Raw genomic sequence first — 16,959 nt, forward strand, 5'->3', positions numbered from 1 at the left:
CCTACGATGAGGTCGCATCACCCACTGCCCAGAGGTGGAGGAGAAGACAGCAGGACCATCACTAAAGAATCAAACGGCAATAGCAAACATATATAATGCACATACACAAATGCACGCACACACATGAATAGCATTTGTTGAGATTATTGGATAAAAGCTTATTTAAAACCTTTCCACAATAAGGGTTTAGTTTTTTGGGACATAACAGTTGTTGGTAGTTCATGAACTCTTCATGAACCGCTGAACTACAAATCTAGCACACTGCTGCCACTATGTGGTAGATGCTCAACACTTCACCCTCAGTGTCCACTTGCTTCACTGTTACTACATGAATAAACTGGAGGCACAATCGCTATAGTACACATAGGTAGTCTCTCGATGATGAAAGCAAGTCAAAGAAATTCTTAGGCTTGATAAAATATAGTTTTTATTCTTCAACAAAATATGTTTACAAATATCTGGTTCTACAGCAAGAGAAAACTGCATTCACCATTCCATTCTTTTTGAGACAAATTAAACATGGTTTTCTTTTCAAAAACAAGAATACAATCAGTACAGTTTTCCCAAGACTTCAGAAAATTGTACTGGTATAATCAGGATGGTGTAACGGGTTAAAGCTATGCTGATTCATATTTACTTTGCATTATCTGTGAATTAAGAGATCATTCACGTGATCACTTCTACAGTGAAATGAATATTGTAATTACTCACTGCTGCAGGGACAGAACCTTCCACCCAAATCTCCAAACCCCAAACAATCCTCACAATCACCATAAACAGTTAATCAAATTCAGACATACCACTAATTATGATTTGGTAATGAGTAATTCCAAAACTACTGTCACTGTAACGGAGTAGTTGGAAGTAACAGCAGGGTAACATGAATTCACATAAATGTTTGCAGTACTACACTAGCTAAGGCAGATGGATAGGCTGTGAGAAAGACGGTCCTCCTGTGTGAGCCTGAAGCTGAGAAAAGAGAAATATCTAGGGCCTGTGCCAGTCGCTTCTCAAAACATTTGAGCACTTGTAAGTGAAAATACTTCGCCAATGTAAAAACTATTATTGACATTATTATTAACTAATCTGGCATATAATATCTCTATATAACACACGCCCGAAGACTGCTGGGATAGGCTCCAGCATCCCCCCACGACCCTGTCGGAGAAGCGGCTTAGAAAATGGATGGATGGATGGATATAACACACAATCATGTCTAATCTATATATAAAACTAAAAGACTGCATTTAAAGGTCTCTGTGAACAATGCACGTTTACATTAAATAAGTATAACAATATTAATGATGTCCATCGCAATGCACAGTATTTAAAGCAGAATTCAAGTTATTTCTTATTTCCTGCCTTGTCTAAAACCTGCACTGGCACTAAGCAGTGAAATTTGCGCCATGGGTTGTAACACAACAAGAATAATGCTTTTCAGGACTACAGCCCTACTAATGAAATGAGTCACTGACCTCTCTGTCCACAGGAATGCTCCTTTTCTTCCCTACAAGCTAAGCCATAAAAGAACCAAAAATGTTGCTGAGATGTCTCACTTCTGGCATCATGTAGCATATAAATAAAGTGATTATCAGAGATCTCGGAGAAACTGTTCATTTGACAGTTCTTGGCTAAACGTGATCCCTTTGGTCCATTTTCTTCCACTGATTATTATTATAAATAAGTCCAGTCGCTAATCACCTAAGTAATAAATACGTCAGGCCGGAATACATTCAAAATATATTTGGTCTTAACAGGTGGCTCATTATAAAGCTCATCACTGACATACAGGATATTTACAGTTCTCACACTACTAAACTAAGTCCCAGTGCTGAGACTTAACTCTCTCCATCAACAGTAACTTTACCAGAGTAACACAGAAGTGAATTTAGAATGAACTTTAACAGTAACTTTAAGAGATCTTCATAGCTCAATCACTGGTGCATCCCTCGCTATCCTAGAAGGACAACAGTAGGACCTCAAACTGATTCCTCTCCAAACAGCATTGTAATATCAGGGTTGTTGGCTGTAGCATTGTAATATCAGGGTTCTGAACCCAGTGGCAATCTCTGAGGCCAATGTTGCCAGACCTCTATAAATGGTAGGAACAAGTAGAGCAAAACATGATGGAACTGCTTAAACCAATGGTCACCAACTCTCCTCCTGGAGATCTACTTTCCTGCAGATTTTAGTTCCAATCTGCACCTAACATGTCAGCCCCCCTTGCCTAACACTCGTGTACCTGATCCAGTCAAGCAAGGACTTCTGAGGATGTGAATTACCTGGAGCAGGTGGCACAGACGATGGTTAGAACTAGACCATGCAGGAACGTAGACCCCCCCCCCCTCCTCAGGATAAGGCTTAGGAGACCTCAGGATACCTCCAGGATAAGGCTAAGGAGACCACTGGCTTAGACAGTTATGATGACGATAATGAAGATGATGACCATGTTCAACAACAAACTGTGAATGTAATGAAGGAAATCATTGCATTCAGACCAGGCATCCTTACATGAAGTACAGACGTTACATAGCTAAAGATTTTGCCCACTGCTGGACTAATGTATGGCCACAGCCAACAATCTTAACACGTTCTCTAACTGGTCCTATTTCAACTGCAAACCACTCAATGTGGTGGTAGAACATGAAGAGTTAATACTGATGGGTTCTGAACCCAGTGGCAATCTCTGAGGCCAATGTTGCCAGACCCCGGTGGACACAGTCACCTTGACAACAAAATGGAAGTACAGGCGTACGTGTTTCTCTCACTTCCACAGACATTACCAAAAGTCCATAGTGTTCTCATCTGTGGAAAAGGCTCATCAGTAAATGTTTATTGTACTTCACTCGAAGCTCAGATGTGGATGTTGTGATAGCGCCCCTTTGTGACGTCGATGTCCACCCTGCGCGCCTCTGCGAAAGTCAGGAACGTTCCCAACCCCAGCAGGTTCACCACAGTGATGAGGGCAAAAACGGACGCCCATGAACCAGTGGCCTCGATCAGGTAGCCCGAGAAATACACCATAATCACTCCTACAGAGCACACAAAATATATATAATCAACACACTGCGCATATTACATACCACACAGGCACATCCAGTGGCTCCAATAAGTATTAGGACATTTGAGGTTACTTCTTAAAAGTTTTACCAAATTTTTTTTTTTTTTCAGAGAAAACAATTTAAATATAACAGCAAACTGACGGTACACTCTGTGTCACGAAAGCCTTGAGAAGAATTCCAATCACACTGCACTGATACTGTAAAGGGTACTGTAAAATCACAGTGGTGGAAACCAAAGTCTGGTGTTGTACTTCTTACTCTGAAGCATTTTGGATGAAAACTTGCAGACGTCTGCAGAGAACCTGCTCAAATGACAGGGGTGTATCATTCAGGAGGAAAACTATCTGAAACTTATCAGCTGCCTTTGGAAAGGACTTGGAATGGTCTGTTTAAAATGAATGCCACCAAGTTTGAGGTTTTCCTAACATAACAAACTTACTATGTATTTTAATTATGGCCAATTACTGTTTGGGGTCACTGTACATGCATAAAACACAAACACATAATCAAAGAGCAAAGCTGGTCCACATTATTTGAGACGGTGATTATTTGATATATGTACCACAATTTAGTTTCTGTGCAAACAAGCTGGAACAGGCAAAATGCACCAGCATTACAGTGGAGCCATTCTGCAAGAATTGATCAAAATAAATCAGTAGAATTAGATAAAGGCTACTTGTTACTGTGCAGTTTACACAGTTATTATAAACCCGTTGTTTACAGGCTCTTTTCTCATGATGCGCGCAGTTGTTCACTCAAAAGAAGCCCTGAATATTCTGTAATAACTCTCTCTAGGACAAAGCAATCTGAATGAAACGACATGCAAAGTGCTCAGGAGCTGCTTTTTAACTACATATAATACTGGGCTTCCTCGAGGAGAGACATCCACAAAATCACTATTTATTATTTATATGACTTATATATATATATATATATATATATATATATATATATATATATATATATTCAAATATTAACACTTTTCTCAGCAAATAAAAACACAAACTACACAAATAAATAAATTTTGAAAATGTGTCTTGGGTGCCTAAGACTTTCACGCAGTACTGTACATCAAGGTATGTAGCTGATTTTTTTGGTTCGGATTCTAACGGTAGTTACAACAGAATATTCAGGGCCTCTTTCAAGAGACTCCCTGTAGAATACAGGTAGAGAAGCAGGGATGCACTGACTTAAGCTTGCATTACTCCAGAAAAGTATATTGTCACACATAACATATATTGCCCACCCATAACCAATAGGCTTATTTTTACCTGTAAATGCACCACAGGTGTTCATCACACCTACAAGACACAAACATAACAGTATTATTACAACACCCTATGCTTGTACCTTTCAATTGTCAGTACAGGTTGTCTGGCTGCGAGTGTGAGAAAGTAAGAGAATATTACACACCAAACAGGGCCCCCGCACACGATGGCGCAAGATCCTGGACATTCACCGATACCCCACTGCAGAGACAAAACAGTTATGTTTCCATGTGACGTAAATCCTTAATATTTTAAAGTACGTGCATATAAGAGTTGCTAACAGCTTAAACAGAAGAGCAACCTTACCTATGGCTAAAGGTGGTGAGGCCCATAGTAGCAGAGACGAAGGCAACAGCCATCGAGAAAGTGGTGGTTCCACACAGAAACAGAGTAAACACACTGGATACACCCATAGAAAAGAACTGAGAAGAGGGAAAGAGAAATCACGTATAAAAATAGTGCCTTTTTACTATTTTACTCAGTGCCAAGTGTATAGGCGACAGTGTGCGAGGCCTACCTGCATTAGTTTCCTCACTACAGCAGTATCGAAACCTACAACAAACACAGAGAGAGGACAGAGGGGGAAAGAATGAGCCAATGGATTATGAGAGGCATATTTAACACCTTTATGAGACTATTAAATTCACAGCATTTACAGCACAATAAAAGTCAACCAGACTCTTACTATTAGTCGAAAAGGCCTACAGTCAGCTGAACAATGTGGGCCACATATTTAATGCTAATTACAAACCACAACACTGACACAGCACAGAAGGAATGACACAAACAAAGTGTGTTGATCTTCTGCTCCAGCTGAACTGACACATGGCACTGTGTGTGTGTGTGTGTGTGTGGTCTCGTACCCTGACTGATGAGATGATCGGACAGGCAACCGCTGAACAGTGAGGAGGGAATAGCCACAAACCACGGGATCACGTTAAACACCCAACCCTAGGCATACAAACACACACGGGTCTTACATTTGGAGATGAAATAGTGGACATGGAGGATCAAGAGCACAGAGAAGAGCTTTAAAAGATTTAGTGATACTGTAACTGTGTGAAAAGGGTGTAAATAAGCTGAGGTCTTCTGCTGGACCCTGAGCCATATAAACCCGCCACACTAGAGCTGGGAGCACCTAGCAATTTATCAAACTCGACACTGCTAGCAGTAGCCATGTTTACATGCAGCCTAACCCGTTGATAATCAGACTAACCGCTGAAATGGAATAGAATACATCGTCTGTGGTTTTTATCATAATTTAACATTTTTTGTCATAATTTAACATTTTTGTCCCAAAACTGCTCATCGTCCCAGCCCTAACACACATACACACACTTCAGATGGCCTGTATAAGGATTCTTGCACTTTTGGAATTAAAGGAAGTATAAATACTGCATAATATACTAATTCTCTCCCTAGTCCAGTCCATTGAGCCCAGTGCTGCTACTTTTGTCCTGTGTTGGTAAATGTTAACATATCAAATGACCTTAAAGGAGACACTTTGACAGAGGCACTTTTTCAATTTTTTATTATTTTTACATCCCGCTCTGTTAATAGGGGCGGGGTCAGCAGCAGCTTTGGGCATGCGCAGTTCATTTGCAGTGTGGCCGTGTAGCGGCGTGGGTCTGCTCTGACCGTGAGACCGAGCACTGAGTGCTGTGGGACGGGGCTCACGGCAGCGCCCGCTGCTCGCTGAGGACAGTAACTGAAGAACATGTGTTCACCTCAGAGTCTCCATCATGGTTGTGAGGTTACACCCATTAACACATTTACATATGATGACAGTTTAGCCTAACAGTTTAGCCTATTCAGATTAAAGTAATAAGGATCATTTACATGCACTAGTCTTACAGGCAGAGTAACAGAAACAGTCTGTTTAATTCTAAGAGATAAAGAGATGAGCTATTTTGGTAGATAAAATCACAAACCTTGTAAGTGGATCTCGGGGAAATTTAAAAATATTGAATTCGCTTCAGAACACTTACATAACGTAAGCAAAATGCCTAATTCACTAGCACTGAAGTGATGGGTCCCCCTGCTGGCACCTGATTAAAACTGCACTTCTGATATGTGACCCTCCGTCTCTGCTTTTGCAAGAATGATAGTTCTCCAGTTTTATAGATCCAAGTTTATGTCCTCACCACCAGGAGAACATTTCTGACTGAAAAATAATGATTTTAATACACTATGGTAGAATTTTGATTTGAACTAGCTACCAATGCAGGCAAGGTTCCTGGAGAACAATGTCTGGAAGATAAAAGTTTAATGGTACTTCAAAAATTGAGCTAGCAGTGTGAGTAATAGCAAAGAGTTTACTGGGACAAAAAATGGCTGTAATATGTCTCTTAACTTGATTTTAACTACCCTTTTTTCACAAAGCCTAAATATCTCGATTGTACTGGACAGAGCAGCAGTGAATCATCCCTAAAGGGAAGAGACGTACAGCATTGTGTGGAGAACAAAGAAGGATCGCTACTACTATTACAACATGTCATGTTTTCTCCCCTCAGGGCATCACGGTTTACCCACAACTTACCTTGGAATCAGGGAAGGTGTCCTTGAAGAATGTTGGTAGCCATGACAACAGGGTGAAGAAGGTGCTTGCAGTGCACAGGTGTGTAATAATGACCGCACTGATGGACAGACATTAAAGGGAAAGAGAGAGATAGATTAAGAATCCCTGTGTAATCTATCAATCACATTAGAAATGAGCAACGGAGCTACTGCTGAGGAGCTATCTGTTCAGACGAGGGCATTGAATGTTTTGAGGTGACCACCAATTGAGAGTCCTTAACGTCAACCAAAGTTACTTTTGTTTAGTATAAATAACTACAGGAACACAACATTAATAATAACATATTTTTGTGTATTATTGTGTATTTTTCAAGAAGTCAGAAGTTCAGAAAGAAATAAAAGATTCTAAAAAGACGTCAGAGTCACTGCTGGACTGAGAATAGTCCACCAACCAAAAATATCCAGTCAACAGCGTCTTGTGACCACTGATGAAGTACTAGAAGATGACCAGCACAAACTGTTCAGCAACAGATGAGCTATTATCTCTGACTTCACATCTATGAGGTGGAAAGACAAGGTAGGAGTGTCTAATAGAGTGGACAATAAGTGGACACAGTGTTTAAAATCTCCAGCAGCACTGCTGTGTCTGATCCACTCATACCAGCGCAACACACACTAACAGACGGTGTCACTGCAGTGCTGAGAGTAAATAATACCTGCTCAGTAGTGGCCCTGTACAGGTCCTGACCAATGAAGAACAAGGTGAAATGAGGCTAAGCAGTTGGAACCAAATGGACTACAGTCTGTAATGTAAGTGCACCTATACAGTAAGTGGAGTTTTAAAACAGGCGATGAGTGTAGATGTGTACCTATGGATGTGTACCTAATGAAGTGGCTGACTGGTGGATAGGAACACCCGAACATGCACAGTGTATATATTGTGAACGTATGAGAAAAAGTAATGTGGCTAGCACTTCTTTTTTCCTAGAAAGCAAGAGAGATCTGTAAATAAACTCTGGGAGGAAGTGACTAAAGCCTTTGAAGCAACACAGGCACTTTTATACCGAGCCTCCACACTCAGCAGCTGCCTGAACTAAAGATCTCTCTCACACACAACATAAATGTTGGCAGTTGGGGATTTTTAGCTATTTCTTGCAGGATCATAGCTGCTGTGTGCTGAATCACACTGATAGATGTCCTCTCTCTCTCTCTCTCACACACACACACACACACACACACACACACACACACACACACACACACACACAATCATTGTTCAGGTTCTTATCTCACCACACAGCTGGTTGTCTAAGGAGGCGCAGCCAGTTTCTGCGGGACATTTTGGACTGGGTTCCAGCGCTGCCCAGAGACTCCAGAGTGATGATGGGCCCTAAACACACACACACACACACACACACACACACACACACAGGAAACATCTACAGTTAATCCTAAACTAGGCCATTTTCAGTCTTTTAACAGATAACTGATTACCACTGGTCTGCAATTAATTATTAGCCAAAATGCCAAAAAACAAGGATGCAAACCATCAAAATATCAATTACAAGCCAAACAGTTCCACTTTGATATCTACTTGTCTGAGGTATGTTTGAAGGTGTTCTAAATGACTTGATACACACACACACACACACACACACACACACACACACACACACACACACACACACATCAGCTAATTTCTGCTTTAATGCACTGTGGACTACTGGAATACTATGGACTACTGAAATAGTACTGATAAATGAGGCCAGGCATAAGCATGATTTGGCTAGCTTTGTCTCAGTGTGTCTCAAAAGCCCTCACTGTCCATCACGTCTTTCAATAACGCTACTCGATGTGTGACTTCCTCAAACCAGCATGCATCACACTTTCTTTCAGTCTGTCTAATCGCTTGAGGAGCTTTGCTTTCACTATGGCACATTGTCGTAGTTGTGCTATCATCCTCCTGAAATATTTTTGGGCAGCATGCTTCATTTTCTAGTAGGCCTATCTAGCAGAGGTAGAACTTAAGAAAATGCCTAATTAAACAGGAAGTGCTGTTTATTGGAAATTAAGTTCAATTAAATACATTTTTAACCAATAGCACTGGTTGAACAATTGCTTGTTATTACACCAATTAATTAGTTAATCACCGACATCCCTACCCTAAACTAAACTATTATAACTGCTAGATTAGTTTTACAAATGACTTTATTTTTTAATATCATTTCCCCCAAATGACCACAAACAGCCAGGAGTGAAACGTTACAAAGCCCAGCTGTACACATCAGCATTACGTGACACATGCCACATTCAGGGCAAAACCAGACTTGTAAAAACGACAGATGTTGCAGTTTAATGGATCTTCTTGCTTATCACTTACGTTACAATACTTCCCCAGGTAAAAGTAATCCAGTTTAAAGGGATTAAGTTTGCCAAGTGGAAACGATAAAGGAAAGGTGCTATTTACTGCGTTCCCAGATTCTGAACACAATCTCCTTTACAGAATCGTCATTCACCACAGCACCTCAACAACAACATAAATTCATTAAATAATATGCTCCATGTGTTGCACTGGGGTTCAGGTCCACAGGCATCTCTCCAAATGACCATCTCACTGAATCAGACCCAGAACAGACACCTAAATACCTAAACCATACACACACACACACACACACACACACACACACACAAGGTCATCTATGTACCTACAAGTGTTTACAGTACACTGACATTATAAGCACTGTCAACACACATGTATACTGTACACTTCGGTATTTAGAGACACATGGCCTCCATGAGCACATGCAAGTAACACTGTTTGCTGTCATTAATGTACATATGGTTACATTTTAAACTACAAACTAACGTTTCCTGACAAAACACAAAACAACGATTACACTCAGTGTCACCTAAACAGATCACAGAATCCGAAATCACAGCATTAAGATTATTTTACAGGTGTAGGGCAGACAGCCAAACTCATTCCCTGGAGAGCCACATCAAAGCCTACAAACTGTCCCCATGTTAACACATTTGTTTCAATCAAGATGTTCTGGAAGATACAATGATCTTGATCTGGGTTCCAATAAAGTGCTCATTGATAACACTAGCCACATTTACATGCAGTCTAATAATCCATTGATAATCTGATTAATAGCTCATTCGGAATGGAACACGTCCATGTAAACACCAGAACAGTCCAGTCTGACTGAGGCCATTCGGAATACATTTCTATCTGATTGAATGAGGTGGCTAATCCTGTAAATAATCTGTTAAATAGAAGAATAATATCCATGTAAACCCCTGTATCCGAACAGATTCCCAATCAGAAGTTTAAGTACGTCCTGCGCATGTTCATTGCATCATAGTGAACGTTTGTAATGTTGAAACTGGTCTGCAGAGGAGACGAAGTTTATGCTATGATCATTAAAAGACGGCGGTGGGACGAACGTCCAGCTTGTGTGTCTCAGAACACGACGTCTTCCTCTCGGCCGACATGTGAAGCATATTTTGAAAGTAATTAAAAGCACAAGCGCTGCTCACTGCTGCTCATCTCACTCCGACTGGACTCGTGATGCTCGTTGTCATGGTAATGTTTACACTAAAAAGTTCTCTATGCATGCATATAATTTTGAATCAAGATTACTTGTAGTGCGTGTGTAAACAGAGACTTTCATCAGATGTTGAATAGAGTGAGCAGATAAACGGTGGAAGGTATTCATTCAATCGGATTGGCAACAATCTTTCCATGTAAACACAGCCAATGACACGCTTGAGGTATTCCGTTTAGATAAACTCATCGTTTTTGTTGTAATTATCAAATAGACAACATTTTCAGCACATCAAACAGCTCACAGAATAACACACAAGCCAATCATGGTGCACACTGCTGAACTGCACAACCCATTCAGAACAATCACACTGCAAATAACATAAACATGGTTATTAAATGAAACAGAAAGTGGTACAGAAGGATGTTTCTTCTTACATTGATGTATTTTTGATTAAACGATTATGCTGTTATTCGCTCTAACCTCATTTTGGCAGCTAAGGCTTGATTCCTTCTTCAGTACACTTGGTTTTCCTTGATAGTGGCAAGACAAGTCTAGCCATTCACTCACAACAGACCACCCAGTGTAGCAGTTAGGAAATATAGCCAACTATTCTCACTGCTGAAATTTTGACTTGGGTGTGTTTGGACAGCACCGTGGCACTCCAGGACTAGGACTAGTTTGACATATTCGAGGAAACGGGGTAGAAAAGCAGCATAAATAATGCACAAGCATAATTATCACAAGTGTAATGATAAACTTGCTTTCTGTTTATTCTGTAATTTGTCAGTAGGCAAGAGGAAGGAGAGACTTCTGAAGAGGTACTTTAGAAGAACAAGAGCTACGGTGATGAATTATTAAGAATTCCTTCTGAAGATGCCAGCCCCTGTATCAGAGAGCATGTTCAAAGCTTTACTCTTTCGGCTTAGACGAAGCTCTGAGCTGTGACTTTTTGAGCTGCAGTGTGGAAAACATGACGGTGAACCAGGCATCAACTCACCTTCTCCCTTGAGCAGGTACTTCCACATGCAGTAGGCCCACAGCACAGACAGGAGACCAGAGACGTAGAACACACTCTCCCAACCATACATGTCCAACATGAGCGAACCCACTCCTCCTATCACCAGCGTCCTGCACACAGACGGACACAATAAAGCCAAGACATGTTTGGTGTCTGAATTTTGCTTCTCAAGTATCAAACTAGAGTAGTAAATTAAATGAAGCTTACAAGTAATGAAGATAACAGCCTCACATTAACACAGTTTGCTTGTCAGTGTATGACATGTTGTGTGTTTGACAGTGTATGACATATTCTTATCTTTGAAAATAGCCAGTGTGACATATATAACAGCACGTCATACAACCTCAGAAACCACACAAATAGGTGTGTACACCTTGGTGATGTAGAAGTTCTCAGTACTTGTTTTTTTGGGGCATCATTGGGCAGTGCAGCATTTAAGACTCTTTCCATTACAGTATAATGGAAACAGGCATAACATTATGTCCTTGTTTCTACGCTCATTGTCCATTTTATCAGCTCCACTTACTCCAGTGCTGCTGGAGTTTTTAAACACTGTGTCCACTCTATTAGACACTCCTACCTGGTCAGTCCACCTTGTAGATGTAAAGTCAGAGACGACAGCTCATCTGCTGCTGCACAGTTTGTGTTGGTCATCCTCTAGTCCTTCATCAGTGGTCACAGGACGCTGTTGACGCGATATTTTTGGTTGGTGGACTGTTCTCAGTCCAGCAGTGATTTAAAAACTTCAGCAGCACTGCTGTGTCTGATCCACTCATACCAGCACAACACACTGACAACACCACCACCACGTTAGTGTTACTGCAGTGCTGAGAATGATCCACCACCCAAATAGTACCTGCCCTGTGAGGGTCCATGGGGGTCCTGACCACTGAAGAACAGGGTAAAAGGGAGCTAACAAAGTACCAGAGAAACAGATGGACTACAGTCTGTAACTGTAGAACTACAAAGTGCAGCTATACAGTAAGTGGAGCTGATACAATGGACAATGAGTGTAGAAACAAGGAGGTGGTCATCATGTTATGCCTGATTAGGAACAGGAAAGTTGAATAATTAACAAATTTGTCAAATCCAAAGTCATTTGTCTCATATGTGAGTCTACATTATCTGATGCGGCTGACAGAATCCTGCAGCTATTACTTTAAGGGATTTGCTGCATTTATTAAGAACCCCTTTTCTGAAATCCTGAATTTGCCCAGGACCAGCCACTTACCCCAGATATGAGCCACTCCCTACAGTGCTCATAAGGAAGCCCCGCTCACTTTCCACCACCTTCTGAGAGCACAGGCTGGCCAGAGATGGGTAATGCACACCTGAAGAAAAGACAAAAACGGAAAGAAAAAAAACAAAACAAAACAAACCAGTGATCCAGGAGTCTACACTAGCATCTGGACAAAAAGACCAGCCCAGATGGTATAGTCACTTCCTGACAACAAACATCTATCAGATGTGGGCCAATTTACAGAATGTAGCTGCAAATGCTTTCACAGCACAGAGGTGCTTGATGAAAGACAACCTAAGAAAGAAGAAGCATTTGGTACTTGCAACTGGGCCAATGTTTCATTATATCATTAGCAAGCAACCACAGAGCATCAGAAAGACTGGACTTCCACAGCTAAACCAACTCTCCAGAGAAAAAGAGCAATGTCACAACAATGTCACTCATTAGCCCTCCACAAACACCCTCCTCAGAGAGAGCAAACCATTTCTCATTTGCAGGGAATCTTCAGCTATTTGCTCACAATCTGGAAACAATCTTTCACGGTTAGAAGCAGCTTTGCTGTAACAACAAGACCTTCAAATAATTCAGAACACTTGAAAAACATACTGGATAAGACTGTATTGTTTTCCCACAAAGAGGATTTTCAGTTTCTGCTTCTGCTAAAAAATATATTATTTCATAACTGCTAGCATTATTCCTCTGGGTACTCTTCAAGGAAACGGTGCCTCAATGGCACTGATGCATTAAAAAGTTGGAACTTTGCTGAAGAATAAAAACTCTATTAACAGTATACCAGATGTCAGCTGTGCAGTGGGGTGGCATGCTGAGAGACTCACAGACATCTGACCTTCATCAAATCCACTCACCCTGAAGGAGGCCCATGAGAAAACGGGAGATGGTCATGGAGACGATAGGCTGAGAGCCGAAATGAGCCAGGATTGGCGTGAACGCGGTCATTGCTCCCCATGCTGCGGCTGACAGCAACATCACTTTTTCTCCTCCAACCCTGAACATAAACAACATAAACAAACCATCAAGACAGTCCACCCAGAAGACTGTTAGGGCCTCTGAGATTTATATTTAGGTAGAATGAATGGTAGACTCTAAGTGTTACCAATACAGCACTAACCGGAAGAAGATAATAAACTTAAACAGGTTTAAATGGTCAGATGTGACAGATGCACATTTAATGCTGTTTTTAGTCAAAGTTGTTATGAAAGTGCAATTTTATTTACAATCATAGCCTGTCACAATTATTACATAATGGCGTGAGCATAGTTATTTCAGCTGGTCACAGTTATGTCAGCTTTCACAGTCATATGTCACAAACAGAATGTCTACTGGGAACATTGCCATGTCCATGTTCATGCATGTAAATAAGGGGAAGCAGAAATAGTGTTTATTGAGACTTGTCCATGAGTCTTTTAAAAAAAAAATTATATATATATATATATATATATATATATATATATATATATGGGGGGGCGTGGCCAGTGAATAATGTTGTTGGTTTTTTTTTTTTAAAAGGTCTTCTCTTCACTTAGAGAATCAACAATTATTGTGGTGCCCAAACTTAGGCAGACAACTGTAACTAAATGGTTGATTTGGTTACGCAAGGCTTTACATGGTGAACAAAAAAAGCACAATTTAAGTGTGAATCACAATTATTTATATGGCAATTCATCATCAGCTAAAATTCATTTAAAAATTATTGTTAGGGCTCATTATAAACCTTCTAAAACAATACCATTAAAAACTGTATAGTCCTAAAGAAGAAAATCTAGTGCATCATCATCTTTGCTATACCTGGGTTTATGTACTCATGTACCTTGCCAGCACAAAACACGAGTGCTTTGGCAGACAACTGGCATCAGATCGGTACCCTGTGTTCAGATGCTGGAATCAGCATCAGGAAGGCTGGATTGGTTAGTTCCTAATGTGTTGTATGTTTCTAGTGCAAACATGTAAAGGCTAAACTGACTAACGTGCCTTTAGAAGGATTCACTGTGAACCAGGACAAACAGAGCTAAGTTCAGATGCATTTGCTTAAAGCAGCTGAAACTCATCTTTGTTTGCACAGCCTTGGAAAGGTCTTGACAAATATTCAACCAATCAGATGGTCTTGCACTCTTGTGCAGACAGCTGACTGGCTGGCAGGCACTAAGTCAATGTTATATACTTCACCTATTTAATTGATTTCTCTCCTTTCTCTTCAGCCATGGGTCAAACCCAAAACTCTCCTTCAGTGGAGATGCACAACAAATCAGCAACAACACAGAAAAACTCAGCTGGCCTACCAAACTTTGTCAAGGCTGCACAAGCACTTGATTTATTCCAGAAACTTGTCCTACACCTCTATGTCAACTCCTTAGACTAGTTCAGCTTGTTTTTCCTTGGAAAAAGTTAGGATATAGCAAACCTGCTTACTTATAGTGAACCAAACTGTCGCCAGCCTACATCCTTTTCACTAGCTGAATTTGCAAAACATTCAAGACATACAAACTTTCTCAGAACAGGGAGCCACACCCTTTGTTCATGCCCTGTCCTGTCTATGCCAAAATGGATCTCATAAACCTACGTAGGTGCCAGGAGTTACAAGCTGTCAGTTACAATTACCACCCCAGAACACAACTTGTTCCAATTCATACCTTGTGATTACAGGAGAAATGGGTCCAGCCTTTGACCAAAGACTAGACGGATGAAAAACATCAGGCACTCCCTTTTAATTTACCACTGTAACACCACCACCCCAGGGGTCTGTCTGACCACCACTGCGCTGACCTGTCACTGACGTAGCCTCCAAGGACCTGAGTGAAGCAGTAGCCCCAGAAGAAGCTGCCCAGCACCATACCCGACTCCCTCTTCGACCAGCCGAAGCGCTCTGCCATGCTTACCGCGCAGATAGGCATGGCCACGCGGGCGCAGTAAAGCAGGCACGTCCCCAGTAGCAGCACCACCGTCCATACCCGCGCTACTGGCCTGTAGATGAACAAGGAGAGAGACTTAGACTTGTGGACAGCACTGGTTGTACATACACCTAATATGAGCTTATAAGGTAGGGGACTGGATGGGACGACAGCTGTTTCTTCCCTCCATTAGTGTTGTCACAGCACCCATCAAGATGTGGTTTGTAAAACTTTGACATCGAAGTTGCGTCATACAAGAAGGAATGACAATTATAGTTGGTCAAACCCTCCGCCTACATGCCAGCAACCAGTTTATGATGCCTGTGAGCCAAAGGGGTTGAGTTTCTGCTTTGTGCATTCTTCATCTGAAGTTCATGGGAAGGGCTGCTCAACAAAATCAGAAGATCCAGCGCAAATGAAAAGTTCCTTTTATCAGTAAACAAAGTCACTGGCATTGGCAATGATCAGTAAGCTGGAAATCTAGTCTGTACTTGGTCAGAGTGGGCTGTAAACCTTGGGACAAAAAAAGTCTTGTGCGACTAAGACTGATCACCTGACACACAACTGATGCAGTTAAAGGACTTTAGCAGATTTATTTGAAGCGCTGGCAGTTGACGGGTAGGATAAAAGTAGCAGAAACTCAGAGACAGTTAAGAAGCCATGTGTTTGGCTGAAAAACGGTCCTTGTTCAATTATACAGGCAAAGTCATACATCATTTGAAAGTTGGGTTTAGCATCAACATTCCCTTTCAGCATGACAGATAGTGATGAAAACAGAGGCTGAGAAGAAGATAAGATCCTGGGATCATTCAGGCCAGCACCTTTTTTTATGGTGATCACATTTAAGCACACAGTGGGGAGTCTAACATGACTCCTCTACCTAGTTGAACATTACCCAACTCCCTCTCAGCGTTAGACTTCCAGATCTGAGAGTTCATCAGTAAATAACGAGCTTTTTAATGAGAAAACTCTACAACAGGGCTACGGCGGGGTCGAGACTGGCGTAGGCGAAGTTAACTTCTCTGAAGAAGTAGAACAGAGCAGCAAAACACTCACCTTGACCAGCTCTGACTGGACTCTGACCACTTTTTCTGAGCGCCCACCGGTCCGAAATGGTCTGTTGGACTGTCTTTAATACTTGCCAGGTCCGCACTGGGGTTCTTCCCATGTTTTTGTAGAATTGCCATTCAACGACAAATGACTGGCTTGGTTTTCCTGGAGTCTAGAAGAGGTTTGTTCGCTGAAGCGTGACAGGCGAAAAGACGAGAAGACGAGAAAGTAGCTCCTATCTCGCAGAAGCATCTCCTCCCGGACGGCTACGCGGCGCTCACTGGATCCTGGGCCAGCAGAAAAAGGACCCGGGACGAAACGGCTTGGCCGCTGGAAGGCTGGAG

The 16,959-nt window shown here is 41.5% G+C and overlaps 1 protein-coding gene across 1 annotated transcript; it reads right to left on the reverse strand.

Moving 5' to 3' along the window:
- Positions 1–401: 401 nt before the first annotated feature.
- slc17a9b (solute carrier family 17 member 9b) lies at positions 402–16,752 on the reverse strand. Its single transcript, XM_017710924.2, has 13 exons — positions 16,622–16,752; positions 15,441–15,638; positions 13,526–13,665; positions 12,651–12,750; positions 11,399–11,529; positions 8,141–8,237; positions 6,870–6,966; positions 5,194–5,281; positions 4,848–4,882; positions 4,637–4,752; positions 4,476–4,531; positions 4,334–4,363; positions 402–3,032 (listed from the first exon to the last, which is right to left on the reverse strand). The coding sequence occupies exons 1-13, from the start codon at positions 16,750–16,752 to the stop codon at positions 2,854–2,856; spliced, it is 1,398 nt and encodes a 465-aa protein (XP_017566413.1). The 3' UTR covers positions 402–2,853.
- Positions 16,753–16,959: the final 207 nt, after the last annotated feature.

This window comes from Pygocentrus nattereri, chromosome 9 (assembly GCF_015220715.1).
Source record: "Pygocentrus nattereri isolate fPygNat1 chromosome 9, fPygNat1.pri, whole genome shotgun sequence".
NCBI lineage: Eukaryota > Metazoa > Chordata > Actinopteri > Characiformes > Serrasalmidae > Pygocentrus > Pygocentrus nattereri.